General features: G+C 42.1%; 1 protein-coding gene across 7 annotated transcripts in view; it reads right to left on the bottom strand.

Moving 5' to 3' along the window:
- CNTN4 (contactin 4) overlaps nt 1–24,496 on the bottom strand; it is a 294,079-nt gene that overhangs the window by 15,440 nt on the left and 254,143 nt on the right. For all 7 annotated transcript variants that reach the window (XM_035337706.1, XM_035337710.1, XM_035337704.1 and 4 more), the window contains one exon: nt 19,858–19,985. In XM_035337706.1, coding sequence (XP_035193597.1) covers nt 19,858–19,985 — 128 coding nt within the window. The remainder of the gene's footprint in view (nt 1–19,857; nt 19,986–24,496) is intronic.

The raw sequence follows: 24,496 nt of genomic DNA, 5'->3' as shown, positions 1-24,496 counted from the left end.
AAAGGAGAAAAAATATTGCTTAACAATGAGACCAAAAGTCTGAAAATCATATACAGATAGATATTTTTACTTATTCCAAAAGTCTATTCCACACAGCTGTCATGGTAAAATACTACAGGCATTATTCATTCTCTAGTATATGAAACCAAAATCTTAACTACTTCATCCAGGGACTACTGTCCAGCTGCTTAACTCTCTGCTAAAATAGCAGGGATATTGCAAAAAATAAATGTCCAGGCCAAAACTATTTGCTGAAATTCGGGGGACATGAAGCTGCTCCTGGGTTTCGAGAAACCTTATCAAAAGTCTCCAGGAGGCAGCAAGAAAGGTTTGATCGCTGGCTTGAACAGGCTTCAGATCAAGTCCTCAAGGACATGGCAGTGTTACTTTGGGCAAATTTAATTCATCTCTATTTTGGTTTCTTTGGTTTCACTTTCTAACAAAACAGAGTAACTCTTATCATAATCACAGTAGCTGTTATGAGGCTTCAGTAACTAATACAAGTAAAACATTCCAGATTCTCAGGTGAAAAGCAGTACAAGTGCAAGTTAATAAAATAATATTTAATTATTGCATTGTTTTTATGTAACTGATGTGTCAGGATATTACAGTCATTTGGGATCTCTAATGCTGAAACACAGGAGGACATGGAGCATCCAGAGCCTGGGGTGCTGCAGAAACTCCCCCACCTGCAGTGGTGTGGAATCACTCACAGAATTCCTTACAGCTTCTGGAGTTTAGCTTCTGTCCTCATCAAAGTCCATATGAAATGTTTATGAAGGACATGATTCTGAGACGCAATGAGTGCCTCCTACAAAGCTCCGAGGTTTTTCTGCAAATTGCCCTCACCTGCCATTCACTTTCTGCAAGAGGTGAGAATGCCATACCATAAACCTGATTCTTCCTGATGAAATACACGGAGTTTATAAAAATATAAAGAATGAAACATGAATGTTTGCTAAAGACCTCGTTTCCAAAGCAGCTTTGCACAGCTCTCATGGAAGTTGTAGGAGCTACAAGTGCACGGTGCCTTTGCAAATCAGGCCCCCAGGTTTCAATCCAATCACGTCAAGAAGCATTGCAATCTTACAGCTGGACATACCAGGTTATAGGAGCGGCCGATACGGCGCGATGACAAACGACACGCAGCCAGGGCTCTGACCCAAGTCACGCTCAGCATCAGCAGGAGCCCCCTGTAATGCACTTTACAAATCACCCCAAGGAGAATGCTTACCAATCTCTTCTCAAGGACTAGAAAAGCTGAAAAACAAAACCACCTCCTCCCCCCCGAATAACCCTAGCAGAGCAGCTAATGGAAAATGTTATTCAGAAGCCAATTGAGGGCAGCCAAGTGTAGGCACACCTTGGTGACACGCAGCCAAGTGGTAATCAAAATTATTAGATTTGCATTTTCAAAATCTGTAACATCAGGCACCTTTTAAATTATGGCGAGTGCTTTAATGATACCAAAATTGTGTTGGTTAGCATCCAAGTCAAAAATAAATATATATTTTTTCTACTCACTACTCATTTATTTATTGCCCACCTGCAAGGCACAATAGGCAATTCATGGAGACAAATACAGTGTGAGAACTGAGCTCACCGCTCTGTTACTACCCCAAGTGCAGATTATTTTCTTTAGATGTCCTCACTCAGTATGGGCACTATTACCAAGATAATTTAAAGAAAATCTGTGATTTTGGTGATACTCACCTTTGGAGCACTCCGGTGCATTCTGAGATATATTTAAAAATAAGTCTGAAACAACCAGTTGCAAATAAAGGGTAAGAATTTCTATCAGTAATGTCACCCTGAGCAGTTGTCTGCGGGTTTGTGAGCCCCACAGAGGAGGAGAGACAAGGGAATGCTGACTGCCAAAGGGACGGAAAGGCCTCCGTTGTCAGGAGGTGGAGTAATCTGGTGTTTGGTCTCTCCTGGTGTTGCTGAGCAGAGGCTGGGTGCAGCCACGGTGCCCCCCCTGCCGTGTGCCCGGCTGTAGGTGTCACTGAAGGCTTGGGAAGCAGCGAGGCTCCTTCTTCGCCTCCCTTTCATGTCAGCATTTTCACCACTGTGGTTTTTGTGCTTGCCACGTGAAGGAAACGCGTGGTTTTCATTTTATACGTGGTTTTCCTCATGTGCTGAGCAGGCTGGGGGCTCAGCCTGCAGCTTGTGTGAGCTGGTGGGGCAGACCCTCAGTGGAACAGACCCATGCTGTGACAGCTTGGCTGGACCCTTGGGAGCACAGAGGTCATCTCGGCTTTCCTTACCTGCTGTCGTCCTGAGTGACACACCTTAGTGTTACTGCTGTGGTGCACACTTGGAGAATTTGCCATATTTCTGACTGATTTAATGCTTTTGGCTTATATGAGCAGAGATCTCCACAAAGCTTTCCTTCTAGCTTTCAGTCTGGAAGAAGAAACGGACCCGAGCAGCATTTCCTACCTTCAGCTGCTGCTCTCGTGTCCCTCACACCCTGCTGAAGGCAGCCGTGCTGAGCTGCCCGTGCTGTGCATCCCACCTGGGCACGCCGCGCCGCGTTCCCCAGCCGCAGAGCCGCAGGCTGCAGCATCACGGTGCGGGCTGGGGGCAGCAATTATCCCAGCTGAAGAGAAGCCTTCCCACCCCGGCTTGCTATTGACTGGGTGTCCATTAGGGGGGATTACTTGTTTAGGATAAACAGCTTTGCAGGGCTGCGCTTGCTTGCTGCAGCTCACGCAGGGCTGTGCTGTGTCGCATTGATCAGGATGTGACACAGCGGGACACCAGCTACAGAGGCACGCATAAATGACATAAAGTGAAGCAGAGGCTGGCACTCGGGGATAATGCTTGTTTTTTTTTTATATATATTTAAAGTCAGTCCAGGGCATGCAAATGTATCTTGAGTGATCCAAGAGGACTAGGGCACAGCGAGAAGCGGCACCATGTGCGTGGTGCCAGCCAGCAAGGCTCCAGCTGAGCAGAGGGTTTCCCACCTACAGGAAGGCAGCTCTGTTTGCACTGGCATCCCCCTTCCAAATACGTTCATTTCCAATTTGGCTCAGCTGTGGTGGCTGTGTGCTCAGCTCTGCAGGGAAGGGATTCGGCGATATTAATAGGCGCAGTGCCTTTTGTTTGCGGATATCAAAGCGCTCAGCAAACAATGAGGTCTGCTTCGCCAGCCCGGGAGGGAGGAGGCGCACACAGTGCTTCACCACAGCAAAAGACTGAACAGGAGACACAGCTCCTGTTGTCGGCCTCAAGTCAGTGGATTTGAGCATCTCCAAGACTAATCCAAAGAAGAAATGACAGTGTTTCCAATGCTGGTTTCTGAAAGTTGTGTACCTACTGCCTAAATGCTTATTTAGACATCTGTCCTGGCACAGAGGAGGTCAAAAGAGATGAAGGAGAAGGGAACACTCAAGTTTTGGATATATTTTTTTTCATGGTAAAAAAATGGAAGGAATCAGAACTCACCCCCAGATTTAACAGTGCCTATAGAGGCAAAGCATGTAGCAAATATTTGTGCCTTTGGAGAGAAAACTGTGGAAATGGGCACAAGTCAGAAAGCAAAAACTGCAGCAGCAGCTTATGGACGGGAGAAACATAGCCTGGCTCTTTAATTGGAAAAAAAGCAGTGTTTGCTTTTGCTGAGGGATATGTTTGTTACTTTCAGGTAGATGAGAAATACTGATATCGCACGTACTGCTCTCAGAGGGCATGGCTGGTGCAGGAGGGACATGAGGCTGCCACTCGCAGCACAGCCATCGCAGCACACGAGGCTCCGACTCCCCGTACCATGCTCTGGGACAGCAGCACGCCAGGGCATCTGTTAGCTGCTTAATGAAAGCCGGTGTGGCTGACAAGGTAATTTCAGGTTCAGGCATGAATGCTCAAGTGCAAGAGTTTATGTGCAATTACCAGATGCTTCAAACAAGCAGCTAAGACAAAGGGAGGCAATGCCAAGCACATGGGGCTGCGTCCAACGCTACAGAAAACGGACAGTGCTGCTTTCCTGGGGCTGAATTTCCATCTGCACTACTGATATTCTTTATGTGGACCTAGGCAGATAAGCACTACTTGCAAGTGTGATTAACCATCTAATTACCTGCTTGTCTGAGACAGCAATTAGTGTTACTATGTTAAAGATTCACCTCCATTTTGTACTTAATCTGCATAATTTTACCTACAAGATTTTATTTATTTATTTTTTAAGATAAATTATATAATTCTTTTTTTTTCTTTTTGGAAACCGAGGGGGTTTTTTTTTTTTTTTTTTTTTTTGTGTGTGTGTGTGTGTTGTTGTTGTTGTTTTTATAAGAGGGAGTTAATAAATGCATTACAGATCAATGCCCTCTATTTGCAATGACATTTTACATTATTATATTGATTTCAAGGCAAATCATGTCTGGAGATAATAAAAATCAATCTTGGCGGTAGAATCATCTGTTTTCTATGAGCAACTGAAGAATCGAAGTCCAATATATAAGTGCTCAAATGTGCTCCCATGCTTCTTTCTCTCCTGTTGTGACTGAAACATTTATCCAAGACCATGAAGCCCAAAGCATCTGAGACCCAATGTCTGGCTCAGCTTCAGGATCTCTCAGTGCTCTGGGCACCACCAGACACAGTGAAAAACACTAAAAACAGGAAAATATAACCCAGAGCTAAAGAAATTAATAACTGGTGAATAACTAAACACGTAGTGTGAATTAGCACAGCAAACTACAGCTATCTTCACAGATTGCTTAAGCACTTAATGGGGCATGGCCAAAATTAATCTGAGAAGGACATGGGGAAAGCCAAAGATAAGTGGCAAAACACGGACTGCTTTACCCTATCGCAGACTTGAGCTGTGATGGCCACATACATGCTTTCAGGAATAGTGCACAGCTCCTCCTCATGCCAATGTAACCCTTCTGGTCCATGCCCTCAGCTGCTACACGTGTGCTCCTGCAGGACACGTTTATAAGTGTTTATAACAGGTTTATCAGGCACATGTCTTAACAGGCACTGTTGCAGCACTTACAGTATCCCCGTGTTTGCAGTACGGTAGTTCAGCCTAATAAACTGTAATCTTATTAAAAGGGAAAGGGACACCATCAGCTTAGAAAGGGGACTTTAGGCTTAGGACTAAAGTCATTTTTTGATTTTAGAAATATATGTGGTTAGCAGCCTAGATCTTTCCATGTAATCAGGCAGCACTGATCTTTGGCACCGCAGGCAGTGACACGTGGCCACATATTTTACAGGGATTAAGGGGTGGAACATTTGACCTTTCCTGGAAGAGTGGAGACTCTTATTCAGCAATACACTCAGTTTAGCTGGGCATTTAAGACGTGCTAAAATTGCTTTCCTGAAAGAGAATCCTTATCTTGCCACTTACTTGGCTTAAATCTTGCCATATCAGAACTATGGCAGGGTGGGGGGCATGCAGTTATTTTCAGATATGTACTTCAGCATGTCGCTTGAGCCCCTTTCTCTAAGAAATGCCTCTTTGTTTTGGAGCGGGCCAGGGTTTTTTTTTTTTTTTTTTTACATGATGATTTTAAATGCTGCTCCTTGTGACTGCCCTCCTCAGTAACCTGCCCATCCAATTGCTTCAGCCTCACCTGTGAGAACAGCAGCCTCCCACTCAGCTTCATTCAGAGCTGGGCTGCAGTTGAGGTACAAGCTATTAACATAATTCTTAAACTGACACTGAAAAATAGCTTCCCACAGATTGAAAACTGTCTAAGTCTCCCTCCCAGGAATTAATGCCTCCCACCTCCCAGACAGGGACCCGGCAGTCAATCAGCGGATTGCATTTCTGCATACTCAAACACACATCCTTTGTGTGGCTGAATAATAAATGAAGGTTAATTTAAATCTGAAAACACATTAAGAATGGAATTGTATCAAAGGATACTGGGGAGGGATGTGCCGTTATAATAAATTCAAAGACAAAATATATGAAAATATATCCACTCCACTGACAGTACAACGAGTGTTACTTAAATAACAAGAGGGCACAATACTTCATTTTAACCTCCATTTTACCCAGTGCAATGCAATCTTATCAAATCAAGCTCTCCCCATACAATTGTGACAAAGAAAATCATATGTAATGGGGTCTGCAAATGACAGACAAATCTGTCACTCACAGAAATTCATACTTGCTCTTTATAGCAGCATGCAACAGTGCCTGATTACGCTACAAAACCCAAACATACCTGCTCTCTCTTTGCATTTCAGACTCAAATAAAAGCCACTCCACTTCAGAGGTGCCTTAGATGAAATTGGTATGTTTGGCAAGTGATTGAACCATTTGTGACACACTTTATAGATAACCCAGTGAATCCGAGGTGTCACCTTTTGTGGGCTATTGATTGAAACTAGCTGATATCCATCTTTTCAAGTATGGAATAATCTACTGCCATTACAAAAATGATGGCCATCTTACAGAGAAGGTTAATCAGATACAGGAGAAATCATATCTAATCTTTGATAAATTGCAAGTCACTCGAGGATCAATCACCATTCTCCTTGTAACACAAGCCACAGGTAATTGTGCAAATGCAGCACCACGTAGTCTGTCGTGCAGCCCATGTACATGGGCTGGGGCCAGAAGCTTTTTCTCCACGTGAACAGCTCAGCCTGCTGGGATCGTTGATTTATGGGGCTTTTAAATACACTTTGAATGGTAATGACCACAAATAGAAAATTTCAGAAAGAAACGGAGCAGCAATAATATGATAGGCAGGCATTCAAACTGAGACATTATAAAGTGACTGGCACGGTCTTTGCACTTTTATGGTAGAATATGTTTTTAGATTTTTCCTAACTGAGTTCTGTGTCTGTTATCTACACCCTCCTCCTCAGGACCACGATGTTAGGAATAAGCTGACATGCAAGAATAAATCCCAAGTCAAGAGTCATTAGGAGCTGATGTCTCTTGAGCTGTCAAACTACAGAATGGCATGAAAATCGCTAGCTGGAATTTCCAGCTTCCCAGTGAATGATTCACAGCTTAACCACCCTTAATGCCACCCAGATCAAGTCTTGCATTTGTCATGAATGTCTTGGGATAAGCAAGTCTTGGTGTACAGGTGATTTATCAAGTGGCCCCAGACACACTGAGCTTCTCAAGCAGCTGATGTGAACACAGTGACTCACCAGTCCTACCAGTAAGGAGGACTGGGTGGGAGCACACACCGGTATCTCTGAAAACAGGAAAGTTTTTACTATTACATTAAGGTGCTGGGCAAATTTTAGGGTATTTTAATTTATTTCCCATGTGTTTTAACTTTGATAAAACATTTACCCTAACTGCTACATCAATATATTTACCCAGAGTTAGTAAAACTCCCATACATGCTGTAATACCGGTACCTATACAAATACCATTTCATACAGCAATGCAATTTGGAGGAAGTCACCACCTCTTAGTTCTCAAACATAATACAATTAGTTCTCAGTGATACTCTCCTTTTACAATCAGACTGAACATGCTAGAGAGCCATGCACACACACACACACAGAGGATGTCACAGTCTCATTCTAGCATATATCTACACACAATCTATTTTCATTCGTTATTATATGCGTGTGTGCTTGTGGAACTGTATATGTTCAAGGATGTCACTAACTTAAGTCAAGCACTACATTCTTCATGTTGGGATTTTGGCTATCCTATGCTGCAGTAAAAAACTCCCCAACTCCCCTTAAGCTCTAACATAAAATCAGCTGAAGGGAAGCACCTCCATTTTATTTCATTTGCTTTTCTATTTGGTTTAGGGATCTTTGGCCTTGATTTTCCCCTGAGAACCTCAACATGCTGCAGACTACAAAAGCATTGGATATAAGATTCATCGTGGTAACAGGCTAAAGATTCTTGCTGGGATGAAAAATAAAATTAGAACATAGCTATTTTTTGCATGCTTTGCAGACTTCATTGCCTGCCCCCTGTTGGACCTGTCTTACTGAAAGCGGATACTTTATGAAAACCAGCATAAAGATGACCTAACTTAGGTATCAACACCAGGAGTCACATGTGAAACAACGAGCGCTGTGTTGCACATCAGCAGAAGATACTGAATATTTCCTTTGCTAATTCAGTATGGGCAGTGTCTCCTGAGGGGTAACACTGCAGGGATGTGGAAAAGTTTGCATCCACAAAATAACAAGACAGTTTTGTCTTTGCTAAATCATTTTTACTGATTTCCAATGACTGTGTCTGTCTGTCTTCATTATGGAGGCAGAGAACTGTGACCTACTGAATATATGCTCATTTTTAAGGGAAAAAAGCACCAGGGAAGATTCCTGGACAGAAAACAGGCTACGATTCACTAATTTTAGTAAGCACCAAATATATTAGTTCATTAAATGGTAAGAATCTCCACTGGGACACAAAACTCAACATAAAAACCCCAGGAACAATGTAAAGAGTTCCCCACTTGAACTCGTGGCTATCTGTTATTAGGAAGAATGTCCAGCTCAGTTTTCACCACTGAGTGTCTGTCTCCTGGCGTTATTACAATGGCTTATATGCTGGTTGGGTTGTTATCAATCCCATGAACACTCTCCACCCAAGTATTTCTCTAAAGCATCATCTGCTTCTACTATTTTATAATTAGAATATAATTAGTAGAAGTTCTTGCAAGTAGCTCCCATAGAGAAATGCCTCTGCCACACTAAAGTAAAATCTGTAATTCCCAAGCTTTATGCAATCTACACTAAAAAGAAATCTAGGCATTTCTCTAGTGCCTCAGGAAATGACATCCTGACAACAAGACATAATTAAGAAGTTGTTGTCCACTGGGCAGGGCTAGACACAACCTAATCTGCAGGTAGATAGGGCAATCAATTATCCAATTTTATTTTATTTTTTACTTACTTTCAATTTCAAAAATATCTTCTCAGGTCAGCTTAAAGGTAAACCTCAAATGAAAAAGTCAAACTTTTTAATAAACTGAGCACTTAGAAAAAAATATTGCTGTCACAGTAACATACTTTTTTTTTTTTTTTTTTTTCCTATTTTAAAACATTTAAAAATGCGTTTATATAAAACATTTTTTTTTCAGATGGAAAACGTCTGTCTCTAGTTAATCATTTCACTGAATTCTTATTCAGGTTTTGCATATAAATAGCAGAAAAGTTTAAACCTATTCAGGCCAACTTGTGGATATTACACATTGTCAAAAAGTACTTGCAAGTTTAGAACTAATTAGGAAAGCACAATAGCAGTTACCCAAACTCAGCTACAAACCTCTGGAATTTACAAGTATCCAAAGAACTGAGTCAGCCAACAGGGAGAAGAAAAACAAGAAAAAGAGAGCTATTTTAACTCTATTTAGTAGCTATTTGCAGAGGGAGCATATCCAAAACTGCCGGCTTGTAAATCGCTCCTGCTAGGGGCAAGCACAGCATGTGAACCATCCTATTAAATACTAGTTTGAGTTTTTAGAGTTTGAATCACAACCAAATGTGAACAATTAAGCTTAACAGAATTACACTGAATAGAGAATTAGATAAGCAAAAGAGGGGGAAAAGTACAGAGTGAAGAGCAAGCCTGCTCTGTGGCCAGCAAGATAACAGATCTTGGAGCGAAAGGGAATAAAAGGAGCTCTCCCCCTTACTTTCCTTGTCTGACCTTGAGCAAGTCATTAAAAGTCTCTGCTGCCTTATTTACCCAGCCTATCAAATAGATATAAGACCTTCATTATAAAGTGTTTTGTCTTCTGACACCGCTGTGCACAGTAGATATTTTTATTTAAGACAAAATTTTACTTGAAACCCTGTTGAGACCTCTGCTACCACAGGCAAGACTGAAGCCCAAACACCTACTTCCAAAAAAAATCAAGTTACTGTAAGAACAAAACGAACCTTTAAAAAACATTTTCTGGGCCACAGAGGTCTAATTTGTTTCCTGGTGAAGGTGAGACTGTCTCTCAATGTGCCTTGTTCTTTTGCAAGGCAGTGGCTTGTGTCTCTGTATCCCAATTAGTGATGAACTGAGAAGAGAAGCCTTTCTGAGGGACGTGCTACTGTTTTGCTCTCTTGTTGGTGAAGCTCTAGCACTGATGTTACAGAAAGGGGCAGGATCAAGGCAGGATCAAACGTGGAATGAGAATAATAACCTGCAAGACTGTCCTGTCATTATAACTTGCTCAAACTTCCCAGCTCCTTCACTACTGAATAAATATACATCACAGAGCATCGTGAAAAATGTTCCTGACATTTCTCCTGTTGCATGGCATTTTACTTCAAATTAGTCAAAATTTTCTTATGCACATCACCTCAAAACAACAATCAAGATCTAACTTGTAAAGAAACACACAGGGAAGAGGAGGAACAAAGAGCACGTCAGCCCTACCATCCTTCCTTCCAGCCTGATTTCAGTGATGGATGAATTTGGCCCCACGCTTCTCAACGCACAGTTTTGCTAGGACTTTAGTCATGGTCTACAGTAGTTCTCCCTGACACTACCACTTGTGGCTCTCTGCTGCAGGGAATGTCATTCATCTTCAATTACAGCAAATGGTTTAGTTATCAGGGCTAATGGATTCAGGCTTGAATTGTTACGGAGACTTGCTACTGAGACATAAAAAGAACTGAAATTTTCACTGGTGAAATACTGCTGACTTTCTAAATAAATTCTAATAAAGATTAATATTTAGATATATTCACAATGAAGCTAGAAGAAAGCAGCACTAAAACCTACAGCTTTGATCATTAGCTCTTCATGATACAATTAAAAACTTCAAACAAAATGAAAATAAAATTCATGATTCAAGTATGCGTGTGTGTGAGAGAGAGAATCAACCCAAGCCATGGCCAAACAATTCAATGACAGAACTTCCTTGTATTTCAGGACCAACCTGCCATTGAGTCATGAAGATTTGTATTTATGTCATGTTCCCAAATAACTGGTTTGAACGCTGTGCTACAGCACACGCAGAACTTAACCTATTCTGGTGGCCTCTGATATTAAATTCTCTCTGCTGTCATGATTTTGGGATTAAGACAAGGGACTCTAGTCTTTAGATTATGAGCAATCCCATCAAAGTTAATCTTACTTAAATTGCATTAGAAGAGGGGGAAATCAGGTTGCAGAAGTCTCTAATATTGCAAACACCACCTCATCACTGTTGGGCAGTGCTTTAGTTACTCTGTGACGTGTTAAGAACCATCACACACAGTCTTCATCCACATGACACTTGGATATTATTATCTGATAAGCAACTTTGAGTAAATTGTCACTAGATTCCTCTTCCCAATCCAGCTAGGCCCAGAGAGAAAAAGTCAAAATTGTTCAAAACCTCAGAAGTTTGGTTCTGCTAAGCTGCTTCCAGAAATGCTTCTGAGGAAACGTACAAAAGGACCGATATTTCCCCAGGTGCTGTCCCAGATTCTTTTCTTCACTGCTCACACATTTTCCTCCTACTACGCAAAATGTGCTCTCTAAACACTTCCTCTCTATCTTTGATGTAAAAACCATAGCCTTCAGGCCAGTCTGTTCTTAGTCACTATTTTCTAGGATATAAAGTTCTTAGGAGTAACAGAGTCATTACCACTTTTACTCTTTATTCTCCCACAGAGATTCCTTCATCTCTCACTTGAAATGGAGACTGGCAGTAATTTGCTCAATGCATGTAATATTTACATCATTAGCTCCCCCATCCCTAACTGCACAGCCAGACTGAATTACTCAGGTGTGGAGAGAAGCAGCTGTAGGGACACCTATTCCCATCTTCCACAACGCTACAGTGATCTCAGTTTTCTCTATTGTATTGTTTTCTCTTAGAGCATGGCCCTGAGTTACTCAAGGTTTGTAGGATTCCTGCAAAGCTCATGTTTGGAAGTTCATTCCACTGCATGCCTTGGAGGAGGATAAACTGTATCCTCCTTTGGGATGAAGATCAAACTCATAATGTTAGTAGACTTACAATGCAAGGTCTTCTTCAATGAGCAAAAAGAAGATAGATACATAGGATTTATATCCCATGGCAGTATAATTGTCACATTTAGTTTTCTAGAGACCAAAATAGTTGCAAGAAACTAAGAGCTCCGAGAGAGAGATTTTCTACTGCCAGAATTTCCCAGTCACTCCATTAGGAAATGCAAAGTTGCAGGAAGTGAGAATATGGCCCCTTATGTCCGACCCCAGCTGGACTCCTTTATTCCTCCGCAGCCAGTCTGCGTGCAGAGCCAACAGCCTGAACTGCAACCAGCAGAGCCCGCCGACACGGGAGAGGTCCATCAGTTCAGCTACCTCCAACTGATTTAATCTACTGAGCACACTTCTGGCCTGCTCAGCGTGGTGGCACCGCCTCGTTAACCAGACCGCACGATTCTGGCTCGTCCTACAAACCTCAGCTTTTGCTGCTTCTCCTTGTAGCTCTTTGAAATCTAAATTAATTCTCTGCAGCTACTAGCTAGGGAAATGGGTGGAAAACATTAAGTCAAATGTATTCCTTTTCTTATGAATTTGTAAGTGTCCCCAGTCAGATAATAATTTCCAGTTAACCAGCTCTGGCTAGTCTTCTTTAGTTATGGAATGAACTACTGGACAAAGTATTTATAGCTTATGTTTTATATACAATGACATAAGGACACATACATAAACGCACTACATCTATTTTGATTAAACTATATATCAGAAGTCTTTTATCTGTGTTTTAATTTTAACTATGCCGGATTTTCATTTGTATTCAAAAACTGAAAAATATTTTAACCTTTCTGAAATGGATCATGTTAAAATAAATTGAAGCAAGTTGATGAAAAGTGTTAATTAACCTGCTTTCGTCTCATTAAGAGTCTGTGTTTAACCTATAGGTCATCTCCTTTTTCAATAGATGTATGGATTTGATCTTCAATGATGAGCTAAACAACCCAATCCTCTATTGACGACTGAGTCAACTCCTGAACTTCCTGCTTTTTTGGGGAGAGGAGAAGAGAAAATATTTAGAAAGAAACTGCTGAGCTTTTTAAGGAATTATTCTAAGTTATTTTATGTAGGAGAGGTGGTAATGATGCTGACCCTGCAATATCATGAGGGGCTTAAGACAAAAATAGACAATAAAAATGGGATTTTTTTTTAACCTTACAGGTTATACAGATATAATGGCTGAACTTTTCCAAAATAATTTTTTTCCCACATGTTTATTTACTGAATTGGAAATATTTATATGCATCAGCCAATTGCTCATCTTGACTTCCTTTTTTTTTGTCTGTGCAGTTACCAGTTTCAGGACCCCCAATGTGACTAAAGATTGTCTGGAGGTTGCAGGGACACAGAGCAGAAAGAGGAAGGCAGGGAGAAGCAGGAGAAGAATCTGCTGCATTTACCCAGAGCAAATGCTTCATGATAATTGGCTCTGTACAGCAGGATTTGATAGGCAAAGATCCTAGAGAAGCTGCTCCACAAGAGTCAATATATTTGTATTTCTGCTTTTAAAAATATAACTCTAATAATGCTATAGATAGGTCCAAAATTGGCAGGAGAGATAGGCTGGAGATCTATGCTTTTTAATATCAAGCTCTTCACCGAGATGACTTTTATCACATTAATGGCTAAATCACACTAACTGTAAAACAGCCAAAATGAGGCAATTAGTAAGGCTTGTGACAGCCACAGAAAATGAAACGCACTAGGTTTTCAATGCAAGCCAGATGGATATCTTCAATATATTTCTTATTGTCTGCTTGTGGTAATACGTTCAATTAAACTGAGTCAGTACTACAGAAGACCATTTGAATTGCCTGAAAAAAATTAATTGTCTGCTGCAAATTTAATGAAGCTTAACAGTTATATTGTGTTTACAAGTTTTATTTGTTATGATCAGTAAGTGTTTACAAGAAGAAAAAAAACTAACTCCATTCAACTAGCCCTAAGAGCGAACCATCGGCATTTTACAGTTTATTTCATTTACATGCTTCTTTGCCACTTACTGTTTTTGTCCTTAGGAGCTGACCTAATTTTTTCTCCCCCAGCTAAGAAGCAGACCTCGTGGCACTGCTCATTCATGAGTGTCTGAGTTAAGCCTCACGTGATGGCCTGCCCACAACACCGTGCTACGACACGTCCCTAAAGAGGCCGATGGAAACACCCCTCTGATAACCCCACGCCGCACCCCTGGATGCTTGCTATGATCCTCATCAATGACTGAGCAAGGCCACTGGCCTTCCCCGGCACAACACAGTTAATAGTTCCTGGCTGTCGTGTCTGACAAGTTCACGTTGAGGAAACCCAAAGCACAAGGCCAGTCCGAGCAGCCCGGTGGGTACTGGCTTTGGGGAGGGCTTGGCAGCAGATGGGATCCTGCTTCTCATTTTGCCCCTTCTGTAATCTTGCAACAATTACAACCTTTTTTTTCAATTAACTGTCAGAAAAATGGAAATGCTGACATGACACACAGTTACTTCATCTTCCCTGGGGTGCTTTGGGGCTGACCTGATTTTTCTGAGGACCTCAGCTTCTCATGTGAGCAGAGCTGGGAGAAAAACTACCTATTTATCAGGTTCAGGTATAACCCACGCAAAGTAGATGCACCTGGCAGCTTTCAAACACAAACATCCTGAACTCCTTACAGCTGCAGAAGGAAATTTTGGATAGGCACCATATAGTAACCTTTACTGTGGTTTGCTGTTCAATATTCATATCTGGACTACATATAAAAACAGTGTCCAGCAACTACAAAAAAAAATAAATAAATAAAAACTTTTGACTTTTTCGGAGTTCTAAGTCTCTGTGTAGAAACCCTTCCCTTTAATATCAGCCAAATACACACATTGTATGCTACCAAGTATAATTGCAAAAAGCCCATAATATATGGACAGCCCTAAAGTGCTACTCTGAGATTACTTTAAACTCTGCATCTCTCTCTCTCTCTCTTTTTTTTTTTTTTTTAATTATATTTTTCACTTTCAACACTAGGTGTCATTTAACTAAGTTTTTTTTCTTAAGGACTGAGGCATAACCATAAGGAATTTAAATTAGATTGAGTTGTACTGTGAAGAAAGAAGAATGAAGACCTTGCATGACCTTAAACATGGCTGGGTCAAGACAGACCTCAGAACGTGTGACAGAAAAGCTATTCATGTTTCACAGTGACTGACCACTAAACCTATGACATGTAGATGTAGATGGTACGGAAGATGCCTGCAATAGCTTCCTGGGACAGTTTTCCATATAAGCAAAGAAGCAGCAATGTATCTGACAAGAGGAACATCAGGGAGGTATAGAGCATTTCTGGTAACATGGACCACGCTTAAATGGGTGAGCATATTTAAGTATCACTTCTTGCATTTTCCTTGTGGTTAATGTAAAAAATCAGCCAAACATACAAATAAATTCCATCTTAATGGAAGGCTTATTCTCCCTCTTATGAAAAAAAAATAACACCCTTCGCCCTCCCCCCCCATGCACTTGATATCCCAATTACTCGGTAGTCAAGTTATAGCTCAAAACAAAGCTGGTAAAATTCACGGTGCTAAGTTATTTCAATTCACTAATTAAAAATGAAAGGGACAGTCATGAAAAAACACATGCAAATTTTTTTGCTGAAAAATTAGCATTTTGTGCTACTGCACAGTAAAACCATCGCACAGTTCCTGTACATCCAGTTCAAGGATGTACCCTAAAAAGGACGGACACTTTGTTAATGCACCCAGCACTTCTGCAGCAGTAGGCAGATACATCTCAAAAAAGTTACATGTATTTTTGACTAATGAAATCAGTAATGGCAGTACCAGAGAACTACATCTGTTATACAGAATCCGTGTCTGTGATGAGGGAAATAAATGATTTTTAAGTATAAAAAAAGGTAGGAACCTGTACATCACCCTAAAGGTGGAAGGGATTCCGTTAGAAACACACAACTGTGCTCAAGTATTAAAACTCACAACACTCTGGATATTCACTCTGGATTGACTTTATCTACGAATATCCAACAACAAAAAAGTGAAGTGTGATAATGTGTAAACATTTCTAAAAGAATAAAACAAGTCTCTTAAGACCCATGAAGGATATCACTGAGACTATGATCTTCCATATGAGTTTTATCTCTGTATTTTCTGAGTTGTAGTTGTTAGACTCCAATAGCATAAAAACTGAATTAATTTAAGGGTCTGCACCCACACTGATGAGCACAGTACTGCCTCTGAACTATGGGCTCAGCTCTTTTTAAAGTGCCGGAATAACACAGCAAAAATATCAGGTTTAAAGACAACACCGCTGAAGTCTCTGACAGGTCTTTTGAGGTGTCGCTGCCCATGGCAGGGGGGTTGGAATTAGGTGATCGTTAAGGTCCCTTCCAACTCAAACCATTCTATGATTCTATGATAATGGATAAGAATTTACAGTACTTAATCAATCTTCAGTTTTAAATGTAATACACCAATTTGATGTTCACACAAAGGAATAGGCTTGGAAAGGAAAATATGCAATTTTGTAGAAAATAATTTGGATCCCTGTGCTGGACAAAGTCAAGACAATCAGTCTGTTCAAGCGTGAGGAAAAAAATAACCTAGTGACATTATCTTTGTATTATTTTTCTGCTAAAATGATACAGATACCAGCTAACCAAAATTCTCTTGCTTTTACTGCTTTGAGCCTTCCCATGACAGTCAAAACGAGACAAGCTAATGGCAGTAGAAAAATGTTAAAAGTGCTTCATAATGAAAGAGGCAAATAATGTCATCGGAACTCGCCCTTGTCAGAGATTTAACAGTATTACCGAGCAGTATTACCAGCATTGTTCCACTTTACTACCGGAACAGAAATTACAGACTCCACCAAGCGTTTGCATACTGTTTCACTCTGTTATAAGATATTGATTAAGGGCACTGGAAAGGATGGGATCTTCCTGCTCTACGCTCAAACACAACCAGATCATAAATGGCATGAGAAGCCGTTTCTGGCAGGCTGGAGCTCTTTGAAGCCACAGAGCACCTCTGCTGTCCTGCAGCAGGGATGGCGATCGCTGCCACCGCCTCTTCATGGCTGGTTCCCAAGAAACCTCCATTTGGGCCTTAGTCATCGCTACTGAAGGGCGATTGAAGTGTTTGCAACGGAGCAGTTCTCCAAGTACACCACTTGGCACCAGCTACACCACTTGACCAACACACGGAGTTGTGCTCAAGAGGAGGGAGCTGGGGCCTTCCTTGGCAGGTCCCCGGGGAACAAATCACACGTCCCGGCCAGGAGCAGCTCCTTCCCTTGGCCTCTCCTCGCACTTTGCACATTTAGAGTTTCTATTGCAGAGCCTTGAAATTAGCTTCCTATTTCAGAGCCGCTGCTATATTAGCCAATTTATACAACTGCATTAAATACAAATAAACTTGTATCGTACAGTATATGCCTGGTTATACTCTTTGTCATGTAATCCCCTGGTGCTGAGAAAGTCTATAGCTTTGCTATGCCTAGGAAAAATTGAGCATTTAGCCTCAAGTACAGTAAAAATGGAAAAAGAAAGATGGAAAATTAATATTTATGTATTACATGTAAATACATGCCACGTTTTACATAGCTCTGAAGACAGTCTGTGGGATTCTCCTCCAGCCTTACAAATTCAATCCTGCTTTTTAATTTAAAGGTCAAACCATACATGCAAGTCTGCAAGATTTTAGGTCTCAGAGGCCAGAATGGTTCTCACTGAGAACAAACCAACAAAAGAAACCCAAAACACAACCTCACTGGTTCGGGAAGCCACTGAGGCTCAACAGCTCTGACAACAGCATGTTAATACACAGCCCTATGGGCACCCATCAGAATTTCATATTTTGTAAGCTGTCTAGTCATGCATAATATGAATATTTATTCATCCCTCTCTGGTTGTTTGCCAGAGATTTATTTTAAGCTCCTTGGTTCTGGTGTAGCAGATATTCTCCTCCTCCTTCCATCCTTGCCTACACTGTCTTTGACACTGTCAACATCTCTCCCTGAGAGAGAAAGAAAATTAAAAAAAAAGAGAGAGAGGGAGACAGAACCTGCAATGTTAATGGAAGAACAGAGGAAGGTTAGAAAAAATGTCTTTTGACCTTCACAGTTTTTTACTCAATGACATAAGATGAGTTAGGAGAGAATATAAGCATATCTTAAGGTCAAAAAACTCATCAGCTGATAAATTAGTCTTTTTTACACCACAAAACTGAGTTAAAGTAAGGTATTCAGTCATATTTCTGTCAAAAGTTGCCTGTGTTTTACTTAGGGCAGAGAAACTCAAGCATTTCAGTATAAAATAGAGTATTTTACACAGTTCATTTGGAGTTCAGAATAGTTTCTGCTCTTTTATACTTTTTATGGGATAGACTTTGAAATTGCATTTCTCAGCCTGCTGTTAATATCCACATCCTGGACTTAAGAGTTTATTCTCTGCTTCATGCACATGTGTCACTCCCATTAATGCTAATGGAACCGAGTGAAAACGGAGCACTGAGGGAGAAAAAAGCACTTGCTAATCCTTTATAACCTCACCGCAAAGCAAAGTGATTTGTAAACCATGTGAGCCCAAAGATCGGGTAGAATAGCTGCAAACTTCGTGCCTGGAGTTACTGCCTGTTCCTCGGGTGCTACTAATTAGGGAGGGCACGCCATGAACTACAGAAGCATGACTCTCTGATAGCAGTGAGGAAACACAGTCCTGTTTTTAATGACTGACTTTTTTTAGGGTGCCATAAGCAGTCAGTGAATTGCAGAAGTGCTGCAGACCCAAACCCAAGTGCGTGGGCATCCTGCAGCACAGGGATACGGGACGGCATCAGCTGTGGGTGAAACATGGACCCTCCTGCCACAAAGACGCTCCACCTCCACCAAGTTCCCAGGGAAGAGGTCCGGGTTGTGTTCACCCTTCTGCTGCCCACTTTGCTCTGGGGCAGACAGTCGTTGACCAACCCTTGCAATAACAGACCTGGGCTTTGTTGCTCTTGCTTTTCCCAAGCATTTCTTTCTTAGGTATGTGCTGCAGGCTCCTCCTCAAGAAAACACAAAGTAAAGGCGGAGTCAGCTCATGTGGAGATCAAATCTCATCTTCACTCATCTCTGTTTTTGTTTGCAGGGACAGATGTGGGCATGGGCAATGCCATACAAGCTACTCATAAACCCCCTGACTATAATACCCAACGGCATAGCTAAATCAGTGGCACACATTTTGCCCTGCGAAGAAAGCTGCTGCTGTACCAGTGTCACCTGCAGTTCACAAATACAACGGGCTCACCAGCTTTATCAGCACTTGCCTGACATTACTTGCTGGAATGTGCTCTGACTGGAAAAAACAGGGATTAAAACTTGCATTGAAACATTTTAAAGTATTCCCTATACACCACACAAATATTTGATGAGAAGACCCTCTAACCAAATACTATCCATCAGTGCCAATACATGAGAGAATTGAAACTGACAGCATTAGAGCTTCGTGATTGATTTATTGCTTTGTAATCAATCATCCTGATTTGTTATCCAATATAGTTTTTTCCCCAAACAAGAAGGAGAAGGAGACCTATTATAAATGTAATGATCTATATACTCATTACCTATGGTAATTCCTCAGACATAGGGCTACTTATAAGCAGGGCAAAAATTAATTTAAGACATTTGTCAGTGTCACTCTGTCTAACAAATTATTACTTTAAACGTCTTTGTCAAACATTGTAGCTTCTGCATTTGAAAAAAAAAAAGATGGAAAAACTCAGAATACTCGTGAATAAACACCTGGATTTCCCATCCCTGACACACGAGGCTGTTTTGCAGCCAGGAGAGCCGGACCGTTGAAGAACATGCAACTCCCACGAGGCTGCCTTGACTCAGCAGCAGAGGGGAAGGAGCAGCATGTGTGCAGCTGCCCCGGGTGCTGGCAGAAGCCACGGTGGGGTACTGCTCACCCATGGTAAAAGCCACTTTACCTTTCACAACCAAGCTGCCCGTGCTGCTCGCTGTGCCGAAGTGGTTGGTCGCCACGCAGGTGTAGCTTCCCGCGTCGGCTTTGGTGACGTTGACAATCCGGAGGCTTCCGTCATCCAAAACCGTGATTCTGGAGAGACAATCAGGAGCAGAAGTTATGCATTTTTTATGTTAACATAAAATTCTTCTGAGCCTGCATTAATTATTAACGATTTGAACAACAGACAGTCCGCTGCCCATTACCGAGTGAGTTTAGCTGACAGAAATCTCTTAGGACGCAATTCATAAATACTGAATACATCATTTACATGAGTTTTCCCTGTCTTTACTTGAGGGCAACTCCAATTTACACACCGGCAGCTTGTGTAGGTTTTATGCGAGGCTGTACTTTGGTACCGGGCGCTCACCATGACAACCCAGCAACATGTGCTACGCGGGCTGCATCTGAAGGGCTCGACGCTCGCTGCTCAGCCATGTGGATGCCTCTGCCGAGCAGGGCAGTGCTGCTGGTGTTTCCTTGCTGCTGTCTTCCAGGAAGGCCGGTGGGTTTGCAGCGAGGGTCCCGCGCTGCCAAGTTTCCCCTCCCTGCTCTCCACCTCTCTGCCTGCAGTGCTCGGCTGCAGTGGCACTTGCAGGTTAAAAAAAAAAAAAAAAAAAAGATCCTATTTCATTCTCGTCCCTGTCCCACACAGATCCTCCTCATCATAAAACCACTGCTAACTTTCTCTTGGGGGCACGTTAACTCCTGGGGTGATGGAAGTGAAAGATTTTGCTCCTGGAGAAACAAAACACATGGTTTTATTTTTATTTTTATTTTTATTTTTCCTTACGCCACTTTTTGTGGCAAGAAAAAACTGTCATATTTAATTTATTTTTGGCCTGACGACATGCTGTTTCCTCCCACTGATCTGTGGTGGGTACTACAAGCAGGAGATGACGTCGGAGACACACAGGACAGCAAAGGAGGTTCAGTTGCAGTGGAAAATTCAGGTATCGCTCACTGCAGTGTCCTTAAATATTCCTGGGGAAATTCCAGTATCAGAAGTGTCATTGGTCAACATCATCACTGCAACCGGCTAGCACAGTGTTAAAAGACTGTGGTTTTAAATACTTTGCCCTGACTTCCTCTCTTTATTACTCCGAGTACTTCAATGTTTCCCCTATTACATTTTTGTCATTTTCTTTTTAATTAGTACATTCTTACTTCAGCATCTAGCAACCACAGAAAATACAATTATTTGAAGACACAAAAACAATCTGCAGAAACTCCAGGGAAACCTTCCCTCCAGCTGAATAGCATCTCTTTTAGCAAAACACTTGGTTGTCTGCTCAGTACCATGTCTCCTACCACAATCCACTTTCTGCCCTTCAGACACTTTCAGACCTGCATTGAAAAGCTGGTATTAATTCCTGCCTTCTCCTGCTCAATTATTTCCTAATTTAACTAATTTGAAAGAAAATGAAGAAGCCTTCCTGCATCCTTAATGCCAATCAAGCTCTGCAAAACTGGATCGAGAAACTGGGCTGAAGGAAATGGAGCAAGCAATGGCTGCACTCGTCACTGAAATGCTCGGGGCTCTGCCAGGTGAGAACTGCTGGGCAGGGCACAGCAGCGGGTGCGAGCTGGCACCAGCCTTTCTGTGTGGCCATGGAGCGACACGGGGGCAGCTTGGAGCAGGAGGATGGAGCTGGCTGACAGGAGCAGGACAGCTGGGTTAAACACAAGCCCAAGGAGAGCCGTCCCCTCCAGCCGTGGGACTCTTCAGGATCTGCACGCTGCAGCCACTGGGACAAGCACGGTCTCCAGAGGGACTCAGGAGACGTCGCTTCCCCTAGAAGAGCTGGTGCCGGTGCCTTCTGTCACACCATACTCTCTTGGTGGTCACACATTGGTCACCCAGTCCACACAAAAACGTGACGGCCTGAGTGTCTTTACAGTGTCGGTGTGGTGCGAAGAGGAGGAGGACGGTGCAAGATGCTCCGACAGCAGTCACCAAACCTCCGTCCTGGCCTCTCCCTGACCTGCTCTTGCAGCAGCACAACAAGCAGACCATCCGTCAGAAGCCAGGGGCAGAGGTTATATTTCACACATCAATAACAGCGATATTAATAGAAGTTTCTCAACTGGCTTATAGGCCTCCAAATTGTTGCAGTCAGTAGCATTCACTATTGTAATTTATTTTTTGCAGGAGTCCAGTGACATATATTTGCTTCTGTAGCAGTTGCTCCAGTTCAATAATTGGAAGAGAGTAGTATATAGCTACTTGTCTCTTATCTTTACCACTGTGTTGGCACAAATCAATGCATGTATTACATTAAACGTGCACTGGAGCACAGGACTTGCCATACTGGCCTCTAGAGCATGAGCCTGGGCAGCAGCACCACCAGCAGCTCCCAAGGAATTACTTACTGCTGTTATCAATTTCAGGTCTTTGGTAACAACAATGGCTTTCTGAAAGCTGAAGGTGCCCTTGGCATGCATTAAAATTCAAATCAATATAGAGGACAGAAACAAGCTCAGCAAGATGCTCCAGCTCAAGAAGGACCACCCCTCAGCTCTGCCAGGCTGTGCACCAACTCCCTCAGCATTTTTGCCATCAAGAAATCTGAAAAAAAGTGATATTTTGGAACCTATTTCCATGGAGTTGAGATTTTATTTATTTTGATCCATATGGTTGAAAACCTTTCACAGGATAATTTCTTCCATGGGTCATTTCAATTGTATCTGTGGATGAAACTAGAATAAATTTCAAATTTTAATGTGTTTTCTGCCTCTGTCTTTCCCATGCCATTGGTTTCCTATGAAGTCATCTCTATTCCCAATGTAAAATCAGTTTGCGGTTAATGTGGACGGGATAGCTCTAGAGACAACCTCTGGATGAGGTCAGTAAATCCACCACTGGCTCTGGTGCAGTTATTGCTGTCTTTGTTTCTTGCCATCTCTGAGCAGAAAGCCCCAGCTGGCTGGTTTGCAGTTTGGGCACATGGGCACCTTCTGACTCTGGTAACACACTGCAAAGAGTTCAGCTGGGACTTGCACCGAGTTCTCCACGCCCATTCCCCAGTGGGTGTCCATGCACGCCTAATTCTGGTCTGGTGACCAATTCCCTGTACACTCCTGTAAATTACCAGCATTACAAATGACAAATAATTGTGCAAGCTGTTTATTTATTTTTTTTTTAAATAAATCAGACCATTAAAATCTTAGTGTGAGTCATTGATTAGGAAGCCTTATGGTTATGGGGCTCTTTTTGCTGAAGGTGCTTTTCTACACTGAGTGTTTTGTGTCTTAATTTGAATCCAATGTGCTAGAAGTTAACAAGTAATTATTTTAACACTTTGAAATTTGTTACAGTTAGTTGAGAAAGTAAGAATGACTTTCACTGATTTTGCTACTTCACAAATTCTCTTTGCAGACGTATTTGCATTAAGGGGGAGGAAAGGCTCATCGCAGGCCATTGAAGGTTCTCAAACTGCTAATTGGCTTGAAAGCAAACATCCCCTGATCAGCCGCTTTCAGCAGTTTGGTTGAACAAGTCCTTTCAAGACCCAAAGTTCAAATTAAATGAAGCACTGCTCCCTCCACTTTCTTCTGAAAAATACCAACAAGATGTTCTCCAGTAAGATGCCTGGGAAGACTTAAAAATAAAGCACATTTCCCGTGAAGACAGATTACTTCAGAATAAAGCATTGCTTGCCAAGTACACACCACTTTAAACCACCTCAAAACCAAAAACTGAGCTATTGACCTGCTACTGAGTGTTTCGGGTTCCCCGACACTGCTAACCACAACACTGGGAAGAGGAACTAAAAATGTAGATCTGTTCTTGCACCAGTTAAAGCAACTGATAAACCGGCAGTTAGTCACTGCCAGCATCACAGAACAAAGAAGAGAAAAACATCCACTTGGAAACTCAAGATGGTATAGGATATTTTAGCATCCTTACATAACAAAAGGTCATCTATTTTGAACATATTTGTAGGAAAGAATCTGTTGATTTGTGTTGTCAACTGGAGATTTCAGATCCACAGAGAGCAGAGACTTGTCTGAAATTAGGAGATGAAAGGACTGGTTGCTTCCTAAACCGAAGCTTTGCGCTCTACCCCAGGAGGAACCGACCTTGCCAGATTTTTGATTAGAAATTTTCTGGGGACAAAGGACCTTTATAAATGCTGAAAACATCTCTCCCTAGCCTTCCATCTCCCTAGCCTTCCGTGCCCATTTTTTGCCACTTCTGCAGCAAATGTGAGCTTTTGCAAAACTTGCAAGCTCAACACTTTATAATGCCCTAAAGAAGTCTTTTGCAGAACTGATCGGCACGCAGTTCTCACACCAGCCTCTTGCTGATGCTGTACACACAGCGACCGCCCGTGCCCTGTGCCAGCTCTACAGGAATGGAAGTGCCTTAAGGCATTTGTCTGCTTGGTTGGTGTGAACCTTGAAAACTACACGAAGGAGAAAGATGCATCCTTCTGGATGAGACACTTCTAACTTGCACATCTGCACAGCCTGGATTAAGGCAGCAACTCCAGCTAGTCCAGGTCTAGCAGCTGCTAGCGATGGATGGAGGAGGCCAGGCAGACCCGGAGCAGTGTTAGGACAAATACCAGCCCACAATAACTTGATCTACTACACCCGTT

This window comes from Oxyura jamaicensis, chromosome 12, assembly GCF_011077185.1.
Source record: "Oxyura jamaicensis isolate SHBP4307 breed ruddy duck chromosome 12, BPBGC_Ojam_1.0, whole genome shotgun sequence".
Taxonomy (NCBI): Eukaryota; Metazoa; Chordata; class Aves; order Anseriformes; family Anatidae; genus Oxyura; species Oxyura jamaicensis.
This window is presented reverse-complemented; position numbering and strand designations above follow the sequence as displayed.